The sequence below is a fragment of the Diadema antillarum genome, unplaced genomic scaffold, assembly GCF_040938485.1.
Source record: "Diadema antillarum isolate AM-2024a unplaced genomic scaffold, OU_Dant_1.0 seq00001477_RagTag, whole genome shotgun sequence".
Taxonomy (NCBI): domain Eukaryota; kingdom Metazoa; phylum Echinodermata; class Echinoidea; order Diadematoida; family Diadematidae; genus Diadema; species Diadema antillarum.
The window spans coordinates 156,531-168,603 of record NW_027272216.1 but is presented as its reverse complement, the minus strand read 5'-3'; the positions used below and the strand labels follow the sequence as shown (position 1 = coordinate 168,603).

Genomic DNA, 12,073 nt, shown 5'->3' with positions numbered 1-12,073 from the left:
AGAGAGGAGAAACCAGAGAGTGCTTGTACAAGCCTATAATGGCAATACAACTAATATGTAATAAAGAGAAAAGAAGAAGGAAGAATCACATAATATGGAGTATTGAGAAAATGCACTGCAAAAGAAAGGCAGAATTAATCTCAGCAAAACCAAATACAACCAACCACAACCAAGTCTAGTAAGGTGTAAAGCTGTGCATTGCACTCATCCATAATTCAGCCTCCTTTACAAAATGAAATGAAATGAGTCCCTCACAGTTGTCAATTCATACTCCATGATCTTTATTTCTAGATCAGGAGAGCTAGCTCAAGCTTTCTGTGGTGACAAAGTTCCTGTCTGATGTCTGGAATTATTTAACTCTACCCCCTCCACCCCCCCCCCCCCCCCCCCTCGCCTGACATAAAAACAGTTACACATGGTTAAAAAAACAAAATTCTAAACTTCCTTTCTTCTATATCAGAGCAAGCTTTTGTGTCATTTCAAATGCTGATGTGGAGATGAAAAAGAAATATGTGTGGCATGGCAAACACAAGGCATTATTATGATCATTATCAAGGAAGTGATCAATTTACAGGATACTGAAAGAAGTTTTAAAGACCATTTTGATCTTTAAAGATCCATGTTTCATGCTGAATCAGAGTCAATGTCATAAAAGTTACCCTTCAAGACAGTGTATGCACAAAGCAACAGCCATCAGAAATTTGCCCTTGAGGCCAAATTATGTTGGTTTTTTTATTCATGCAAACAAATGTGAAATTTTGAAATATTCATGTGTTTCCATGCAAAACAAAGCTGGATGCAATGTCACATGCAAAAAAGATGATTTATTGATTGCAAATATGAAATTTGCCCTCATTCAAAACCTCGTTTGTTATTGTTCGTTTGTTTTTTCTGGAATGAACTCTGAACATGAGTATTTGAGAACTGAAATGAAAGTGTGCACAATTCAGAGAGACCCCCACTCCTTGATATAAATAGTTGAAAATAGCATGGTATATTTCAATAAATAATATTGCAATGTACTGTCATAAACCTCCCCTTAAAGAAAGCATAAGAGAGAGAGGAACAAGGAACAAGCATATTAGAAACCCCAATCCATTCTCTTCACAGCAAACTTCACAAGTTTAGAACAGAAAAAGGGGGAGGGTCAAAAATGTCCTGGTATCTCATCACCTACCAAATCCGTCGTACCCTGGAGTGCATCGTTGTGTGGGAACTGCTCATGAGATGGTCATGGAAATGAGATGGATAGAAATAGAAGGGGGAAAAATGGAAAACATCATAGATTGGATGTGAAAGACTTTTTGAGAAAACTGCTACAGAAACAAGACAAGAATGGTGTGGCAAAATGTTGTGGATTGAACTGGATTCACAGTGGAAGACTTGAAACAGAGATAGGTCAGAGAGCACCTGTATGCTTTCATCAAAGCTTCAAACGTACACATAATGTCCCAGCCGAGGAACACTGCAACCAGTGTATAAATATATCATACACCTACATCAATGTCTGGAGTTTGCCCATCACAAAGATACTTCTTCCCACTCTGATTTGATGGGGACATCCATTCACATTGGCAACTATGATAAATATGAAATTAAAAGTGCATTGCAATGGGCTGGAATGACACTGCCATTGACAAGAAAAGATTCAGTTCAGCTAGCTCAGCTAGGATATGTAGCTCACCTCAGTTTGATGATACACCAACTGCATACTACCGTACATTTACTTTGATTACTCATTGAAAACTGAACAAACAATGGTCAGAACCATATTTTAAAGCAAAACATACAGTTGGGGAAAATATGCATATCATGGTTGTCTTTCCACTATACACTGATCTAGACTATTGGGAGAATTATGGGAAAAGTACACTCTTTCTTTAATTTTGAAGTTGAGCTACACTGTATTTGTCAGTTTTCAGACAGATCTAACAACAAACCATTTCGAGGAAACTGCAGGAATATGTGTACATGCATATGAATAGATATGAATATATTCATCTTTTTGCCTAAAATATAAGGGTTGTTGCTGGAGATATGATGTCGATTCTAAAGATGTGGTCATCTCATAATCTTGCACCTGCTCACTATCATTCATAATCTCATCGTTAAAGTAGCCATGACACAGTCACAGCAAACATACTGCATGAATTTTCATCATCATGTTTAGACAGAAGCTTCTGTTTAGTAAACTCTGTAATTAGTTATATTTTTAGGGCACTGCCAAATGAAGCTGTATCATTAGACTCAATTACAACCTGAATTTAGGCATGGGCTTAATATCAGTTTGTTTACTGGATTTATCTTTTATTCTGGTATAACTTCTTTCCCAGAAGAAAAATAGTGGTACAGTAAAGATGTCTGACAAAATTCCAGCAGTCCCTTCACTATGGAGCGTGAATGCATAAGTTCAAATGGTGCACAGTCCTTATTTAAAGGACAAGTTCACCCTCATAAACATAAGGATTGAGAGAATGTAGCAATATTAGGAGAACACGTCATTGAAAGTTTGAGGAAAATCGGACAACCCGTTCAAAAGTTATGAATTTTTGAAGTTTTTGTGTAGTAACCGCTGGATGAGAAGACTACTGCAGTGTATGAATAACTTAGATGTCACATGCGTACATTAAAGGACAAGTCCACCTTCATATACATAAGGATTGAGGGAATGCAGCAATATTAGTAGAACACATTAGTGAAAGTTTGAGGAAGATTGGACAATCCGTTCAAAAGTTACGAATATTTTAAGTATCTGCGCAGTCACTGCTGGAAGAGAAGACTACTACAGTGTATGATGTCACATGCGTACAACTGTACAAGGAAAATAAAAAGGGAATTTCACAAAACTTTGCTTTTTGAATAAAGTGCACAGTTCTTCGACTTGCTACTGACGTATGTTAAAGGTAATATTATTCCCCCTGCCTTCTGAAAGAGAGAAGTCGAGTGTTCTTTTGTTATGCGAGAAAAATGGAAATATGTTGAATTTTCTTTATTCTTTCTTCATATCGTTGTACTCATGTGACATCACAAGCTATAGTAGTCTTTTCATCCAGCCGTGACTGAGTAGAAACTTCAAAAATTCATAACTTTTTAACGGATGGTCCGATTTTGCTCAAACTCTCACTGATGTGTTCTACTAATATTGTTGCATTCACTCAACCAACATGTCTATGAAGGTGAACTTGTCCTTTAATATAAGGAAAATATAAAGAGAATTTCACAAAATTCCATCTGTTGAAAAAAGTACATGTATATTCCCTTGACTCGTTACCGACATATGTTAGGGGTAATATTATTCCCCCTGCTTTTAGAAAGAGACAAGTCAAGTGCTCTTTTATTATGCGAAAAAAGTGAAAATATGTTGAATTTTCTTTACATTTTCTTTATCCTGTTGTACGCATATGACTCACAAGCTGTAGTAGTCTCCTCATCCAGCTGTTCCAACACAAAAAGTTTAAAAATTCATAACTTTTTCATCGATTGTCCAATTTTCCTCAAACTTCCACTGATGTGTTCTACTAATATTGTTGCATTTTCTCAATCCTTATGTTTATGAAGGTGAATTTGTCCTTTAAGGAATTTCTACATCAAATATTGGCCTGCACTCACAATTTGTTAACCGATTTTCTCCAGAGAATTTTTTAAATAATACAAAATAAAAATAGCCCTTTCCCAAGTGTCGAAGTACATGTAAGAGCTTGTGTTTTAAAATTTCCATATAACAGACACTTAAACTATAAGTTGTAAATTTCAAAATTTTTCAAGCAACGTGTGTATAGCAACTGGTTTTGATAATGCTTCACTACAAGGTACAACACGTAAACTGAGGTGAGCTACATGTTTAGTCCCCTTAATCTTCTATAAAAGAGACTCTTTACATTTTATTTATCTATTTTTTGACAATCAATTTACACAGGTGCTCAGAGACATGTCTGTGAAAATGCATACATCAGATTATTATTGTCTTTCAATGATAAAGACAGATAATTCACTGAAAAATCAATGAACAGCTGCAAGAGCAAATCTAGCTTGAATCTCTAGTTTTTTTTCTTTTTTTTTAAATTGAATCATACAGGGTGCAAGCAGTACTTTTTTTTTCAACAATACAAATACTGCAGCTTAATGAAATCATTTGAATGCATCATTGTTGTTGGTACACTGCTTCAATCATAATTCCAGTAGTTGACGGACATGACTTTTCTACCTTTGAAAGCAAGGGACCAGAAATGAGCAAACTTGAAAATAACACATTTGAGTTTTATTTTTTCTGCTCATACATACATTCTTTCATAATATCAACATTTGTGCATTGGATAATATGTAGCAATATTGAAACACTGAAACATTTCAAATAAAGTTAGGAATTGCATCATTAACTGGTTAGTGCACTGTTAGGTTGTTAGATTTCTTGCTACTCAAATGATTAGTAGACGCATCAAACAAAGAGAAAATCAAATGTACATTGTAATGTAAGCACTGAAGCTGATTCTCTGCAAACTATGAATACACTGTGAGCAGCGTATCACAATCATTGTAAGGATGTTTTAAACTTTAGTGCATTAGCTGGAAATACATGGGCGGCATGTGATGACACATTCATACCATGTGAAAGCATAAAACACTGGATGTGACGTTAGTGAAAATACCATGGTGCTTGATGTGCTATGGCAGGGAAACGATGTGACACCATGCTCATATCATTTTTGAGTCCATAAAAAAAGAGAAAATTATATACCCATCAAGTCAGCAATGTCTATAAAAACTATACTACTATTGAGTATTAGTAACATGGAATTTCTTTTTCAGACCAGAGGTATTTCTACATGTAGCTTTCATGACAAGTGTGAATTACATGAAGATAACAATACTATAACATATTGTATCTGAAAAGGGTGGTGTCCTAAGCAGGATGGAATAGAGTTGAATTATGGACTTGCATTTAAAAATGTGCATTCTGTGCACAGAAAGAGCAGACATTGTATCCACATCACGTCTCTCCCTAACCCTCCATTCCAATTGTACCCTGTTTACCGTATCACTGTCAGAACCTTGAGATTCTTCTGTAACACAACATAAATATTTAAAATATTTGCCTGCCTTACATGTACATCATAAACACAGAGAGTGCATTACATGCAGAGCACCCCACTGTGGGCATATTTCAATTATACCAGTAATCATCATATTTTTTTCCCCATCATTATCATCATCATTATTGCCAGTACTGTAAAAATAGAAATTTTATTAGTGTGGAAATCTCTGTGCATTTTATGTGACATGAAACTAAAATATCCACTCAAGTCGTATGATTTTTATCATTATTATCACCATTATTATTGATTAAAATCAGCACCATTCTCCTTAATACTGTTATTACATTGACTTCCAAATGCACAACAAATTTATAACATATAAAGACAGAAGCAAAGGAGAGAAAGAGACAAAAGAGAATCAATGCAGTAGAAATGCAGAGACTATGAGTTTCTAGGGTTTCCTTTTTATGACAATTTCATATCATAACAGAGAAAAAAAATGCAGATAATGTGCCAAAAAGCATTTGACATCCCTTTACCAGTAGCTGGTTTAAACTACATACGTATGTAGATACGACTGTACATTCAAAAAGATGCACTCTAAAAAGGCTCACTATTCTACCGGCTCTCAATTTCATTTCATTTCATTTACAGAGTTTTAACTATTCTATACGTGAAGGGATACAATATTACAGCGGCTGCAACAAAAGACAAGGTCAGTTTTGCAGCACCTAAGGTTTAAATGATTGTTTGTTGTGTTTACTTATTGTCTATACTCATTGTCTATATATGGTGGTAGATACAAACAATGTGCATGAATTGGCTGAGTGAGCATGGTGAATGAATGAAGCAGGTACACATTACAAATGACAACGAAAACACAGATCTATGATAACACATGAGAGTATGGTGGCTTTGATACATGCATCCGTTAGTTACATCATCTGTGACTGATCCCAAATTAGGAACAAACAGACATGTGACCCAAAATCCCATTAGAAGAAAAATTATGATATACATAGCACACAAATAAAGCAGGAACAGAGAGACAAAACCTACACAAAGAGAGAGAGAGAGAGGAAAGAAAATGATAAAACATAGATGTATCGGGGTCTGTTAACATAATTATCATATCTAACAGCTGCTGTGTCGTGATGGGAAAACTATTTACACTGGTGGCTACAATGCACTCTGAAAACTCAAGTCAAGTGCATCTGATGGTCTCTAGATGTCCCAACTTGATTTCCTGTACATTGCTGATGGTCTCTGTATCAATAGCATCATGCATCGCACACTGTGCAAAAGGACTCAAACTGTTCCTGCCGTAAGTGTACTGGTGCATCTTTGCTAGAAGACTTCCTATCAATTGTCACAGCAGTGGCCTATCAAAAAGAAAAAAATGAAATAGATGTGCCCTTTTTGACAAGGTACTCTATTGGCCCTAAATCATTATGATATAATCATATTACTTTGCTACTAAATGCTGATTGTTAGAGTGGAGGAACACAGTTTCAATGTGATGGGGTACAGGAGCATCTTTCAGTCATGAGTAGTGTACAAAAACCAAAATATTCTTGTCTCTCTTTATATGTTGTATAAAAAGCCATGCTAGTGAAAAAATTGCTGAGGGTTGATGAGCTCTTATAAGCAGAAATAAGTAGACTACTGAAATCCAGATTTCAAGCTGTACTGCAACTTCTCCACTGCTGTAAAATATCTCACAATATTTAGTAAAAGATGAATACTATTTAAAGAAAAATAATAAAAGAAAACAAATGAACAAAAAGCTAATAAGAACCAAATCTTTAGTATTTGATATACATGTTTACATTGCAAGCTGCAGTACAGTTACATTCTTGCTGTTGAATATGACACTGCTGTAACAGACAGCGGGGTCACTGACACTTAAACCTACTGTAGGAAAGACCACCTTGTTTGCACAGATGGCAAGGGATGTACACAAAATAGATACCAGGCATGACTGGCATGACACAAATATCTGTAGGTGGGGCCAACACTCATATATGATTACCGGTACCATTACTGTCTAATACTATAGTTGCATCAATGTCAAAGCACCACACACACATGTGAACTACATTGTATATCTCCTTGGCAACCTGAATGCAAAGGCACCTTGAGTTATTGTGATCATGCCAATACTCTCCCTGTCCTTGAATGAAGACTACATGTATAATATGTATCATTACATCAGTTAGCCCTGGAAATTTACCAATTACTGTCATCCTACATATAACATTTCCAACTACAAGTACATGTTTAAGTTGTAAGTGGCAGACACTATACCATGGACATACTAGTACATGAAAACAGTGTCATGTGAAAGTGAATCTACAGTACTGTAAAAGTGTTGAATAATGACAGTCTGCACTGAGAAAAAGTTTTTTTTTTTTTTTTTTTTTTTTTTTGGGGGGGGGGGGGTATTTGATAACTGTTTTGTTCTTCTGTACAATGCTACAGAAAGCACTAAAAAAAGGAAAAACTACAGTATACTCGACTATTCTTCAATTTGATTCAGCACTCTGATGAAACACGACAACAGAGGACTTGTTTTTGCCTTGCAGGCAGGCCTGAAATTCATTTCCATTTCACTCAAGTGGGAATACCAGCCAATGTGCTGGCCTTCCTGTTATTGCATCTTCCTTCCAAGGAGAGCCGCCCCGCTGCCGAAGGCTCGATGATGAAGCTGTTGATGCCAATAACCCTGTTGAGATTGGCACAGATTTGTCCTGACTTGCACCTAAAAATTATGAGAGTTCTCTTCAGTGGAATGAAAATTGCATCTGCCCACTTTTGGCATGAACTTTACAATGCCCTGTATTTTCAAAGATATTGATGTATAATTGATTAGAATAACAGGGAAACTACAATGTTTGGCCATGTCATAGAGCTGCATTTCTTTCCTTGCCCATTCATGAGAAGAGCAAAGAATGGATATGTGGATATAATATCACCACTACTTATATTTTTTTATGAATTCTGGAGAAAGCTGCCACTTTTGAGCAGTTGTGTAATATTCATGGTAGGGAGATAAATGTGTATGAGTGACGTAAGATTGCTTTTATATCTGGTTGCCATGGGTATGACAAAATCAAAGAAATATGTCCTTTGTCCTAGGAATCATTCTCAAATTTGCATTTTAATTTTCATATAAATTTATAATATACTAGGCTTGTGTTTGTTTGTACAAACAACAGTTTGTTATTATTTTTACCTAGCAAAATGGAAGAGAGTTCAATAATATAGTAGTTGATTTTTACCAGCTGTTACCTTTAAATAGCCATCTGTGAGGTATTGAAAGGCTTGTCGTTGAGAACGGGTATACTTAAAAAGAAGCAGACATAAATACTTTGTGTGCAGTCAGCTTACAAATCATGTTTCTCTGTGGAACAGCATTCATATCCATGACTCCTCTGACACAACGTGAGATACATGTACATTGGTACAGACTTTTAATAGTCGAGCTACATTAACACACTTCAAAATCTGTGTGGGTGTGCATGCAACTGATCAACAAGCTGCAGTTCTAAATCCCATCTTATCAATGGTAAAATATCACATCAACAAGATATCTACCTCTACCTGTATCTCTTTATACTACCTATTCTCATTTTCTGGGATCTGAATTGTAATTCCACTGAAAATCCACCGTAAGCCATCTCATGTTACAAAAAAGGTAAAAAGTTGACATCATTTTCCAGCATACTTCTAGCTAGAAGCTGGTAGAAAGAAGACAGGATAATTACCACATGAGCCAACAACTTTAAAGGCATTTTTTACCATTTGCACATGAAACAAAAACCCAGCTTTAGTGTTTCAAAATAGTTCTAAAATGTGAGTCAGGGATAGAAACAACCAACATAAAAACATTCATCAGTATAATAAATGTAAAGTATTTTATGTGAATAATAGTTATAAGAAAATTGCCTCCAGAATAAACCGTCTACAGCTATGGATCAGTGAGAAAAATAGTGATACCTCCTTGCATTTTAGGCTTTTTTTGCAAAATTTTGATATGGTAGGATGTTTTGTGATACAACTGACCTACACATGTACGCATACGCAACACGTGTGATTACTCGAACATCACTGCTCCCAATGGTAAACAATACCTTTATTCATTGCAACTGATTGACAAATTGCCCTACATCGACGTAAATAAGCACTGAATTGATCAGTGTATGTACGCCCATGATTTTTTATCATGGCTACTACTAAAACACTGATCAATTCAGTGCTTATTTACGTCGATGTAGGGCAATTTGTCAATCAGTTGCAATGAAAACATCTCGACGGAAGAAATTCATGAATTTGAATAACAAAGCAGTACCCGCTGCACGCTATAAGGATTAGAACCAACACGTGCTTTCGGGCGAAAGCTCGGTGGTCTAGTGGAGATGACGCCTGTCCGGTGATCAGGAGGTCGTAGGTTCGAATCCTGCTCGAGTATGTACGCCCATGATTTTTTATCATGGCTACTACTAAAACACTGATCAATTCAGTGCTTATTTACGTCGATGTAGGGCAATTTGTCAATCAGTTGCAATGAAAACATCTCGACGGAAGAAATTCATGAATTTGAATACCTTTATTCGATTCAATGTTTGATGGCAACAAGTTTTTCATACTGTGCGACAATTTTCAAGCACTATGGGACTATACTGACCACTTTTGAACAGGAATACCTACATGTAAACACTATGTTTTACAAGAGAACAGATACGGCAGAGTTACCTGAAAAATTAATGCCATACTGACAAACCAGGCCATCTAATCAGCTGTAAATTTACAGAATAATGATATATGTCCCTAGCATCAGTTAAAATGCATACATATGTCAGATTATCGCTGGTAGAGCCAAATATGCACTGAAATCCAGTGTACAAATGTACCACAGTATAAGGCACTTTAGAATCATATTTTGCTCTACACGGAATATAGTATTATGTGCATTGAATACACAGCACTGTTTATCAATCCACTACTGTACACCTACAATGTTTGTAGGCTATAGCTAATGGATTAAAGGCAGAATTAACTATGCATGCTGTATAACTATTCTGCAATAAAACGGTACATAAAGAGCTGTTTTTGTCCTGAAGGAGCCAAGTGTGATGAATGATTTTCAAATGTCTCTGATTTCTTGTCATCACCTGTCCATTTTCTTTGACAAGGTCTTTAATCTCAGTTACTACTGTACTTTCACTCAACTCCAGTTCTTCTAGTGAAATCCTTACTATCAAAATCTAAGAGGCTTAAAATCTAACCCATGGATTATTTTGTCCTCACAACACTGGCAACTTTAAATTTTACTGTGAATCCTATCCTGGAGAAAGATAAAGGTAGAACGGGAAGAATTCATTGCATCTGCACAAAATCAAAAAGCATATAAAGAAAATTACTGACGGAAATATTACTTTTCATATTCAAAAAAATGATAATAAATGAATAATAACAATAACAATAAATAACACTTTAATAGCGCTTGATATTGATGTTTCTAAGCGCATTAATATGGAAAATATTTAATTAAAAAACAGCATAATGTACGTATACAACATCAACAAAAATTAGAAATGAGATCGAGATTGAGTAAATTGATAAAGCATGTTGACAATTATAATTAGTTTAATACAGGAGTGTATAAACAGCGATTTAGAGGCTTTTGATAGCGCTGAAACCAAACAGAAATAATGACTCTGGCGACACTTCGTGGCTGAGGCAAAAAAATGGCATAGGATCAATACAGAGATGCCAAGGTCAGAAAACAGCAATTTGTGGGCGTGAGATTTTGCAGTGTGTCTCTTTGCCTGAGGGAAGAAAGCATATTTCATGATCAATTAAATCAATGGACTACCATGTAAACCCAGAACCAATGTTATTCCGCATTTCATTAGTCTCATGATCTGTATTAAATTGCATGGCTTGAATTGTAAACATTAGTATACACTGTACATATGCTCTATGCTATGGGTTAGTCTGTTAACATTAAAATAATAGGTTAGTCAAATAATAAACATGATCACATGATAGTGAATCATTTACTGCTTTCTCCCACAGGAGAAGAAAACCATGCCAACATTAAATGGTACTGAACAATAGATCATTTATAATATTGTTTTAGCGCACTTGACATAATGAATTTTCACATTTTGTAATATGCTAAAATCTGAGCATTTAATGACTTCCTGTGCACAAGAAAATGTTATTTATTTTGGCAACATGCAACAAATTTGAGAATGCAAATCTGGGAATGTACTTTCTGCACGAGACACAAAAGATGCCCTATGCATGCTGTGGTCATGTTTGTGATGCTACAAAAATAAACAAACAAACAAACAGAAAAACCTACTTTGTATTCAGAGGTATATTCAAATTAAAGGTATACAATTGCAGAGTACTTTGACTAACCCATAAGAAAAAAAAAACAGACAATGCTTTTTGCTGTTGGAAATTTAATACACAGAACGTTCTAACCTCAGGACTTTGTGTTTCTATTTTGGAGAGTTTAAGAGTCCTTGAAAAGCATTTCAAACCGTTCAGATGGAACATTCTAAATGTTCTTTCCCATACCAGTCCTCATCTGCATTATGTCAATGTGCATGTAGTGTTGCAGGTATCTCTAGTTTGTTTGTTTGTTTGTTTTTTTGTGTGTGTTTTTTATGTTTGTTTTTTTTTGGTGTGTATGTGTGTGTGCTACAGTTAAGAGATCATAATAACAGTATGCTCAGTGTATTTAGTTGTATAGCAAAGACACTTCACAAGACAGTTCTACTCCACTATTTACCACAGCCTGTCTGCATACTGCTACCCAGTCACTACATTGTAAGCTTCCAAATTCTACTGTATGACCTCTAAACCATGTCATGATATAAAAGATTTTAAAAAGGGGGGGGGGGGGGGGGAGAGGAAAGTGCTAAAACATCATTCACTTACAAACTCCACTCCTGACCTATCAAGTGACTTCCAGAAAACGCCCTATAAATGCCAGATGGTAAAAACATACAATACATGTAGAT

General features: G+C 35.6%; 1 protein-coding gene across 4 annotated transcripts in view; it reads right to left on the bottom strand.

Annotated features, from left to right (window-relative positions):
- LOC139709885 (FHF complex subunit HOOK-interacting protein 1B-like) overlaps nucleotides 1-12,073 on the bottom strand; it is a 44,870-nt gene that overhangs the window by 9,626 nt on the left and 23,171 nt on the right. Inside the window, exons 6-7 of one of the 4 annotated variants that reach the window (XM_071621839.1) lie at nucleotides 11,991-12,032; nucleotides 1,178-1,216 (exon numbers count right to left, since the gene is read on the bottom strand). The exons of 2 other annotated variants lie outside the window; for them this stretch is intronic. In XM_071621839.1, the coding sequence (XP_071477940.1) occupies nucleotides 1,178-1,216; nucleotides 11,991-12,032 (81 nt within the window). The remainder of the gene's footprint in view (nucleotides 1-1,177; nucleotides 1,217-11,990; nucleotides 12,033-12,073) is intronic. One more of the 4 variants, XM_071621840.1, reaches the window with a different exon arrangement.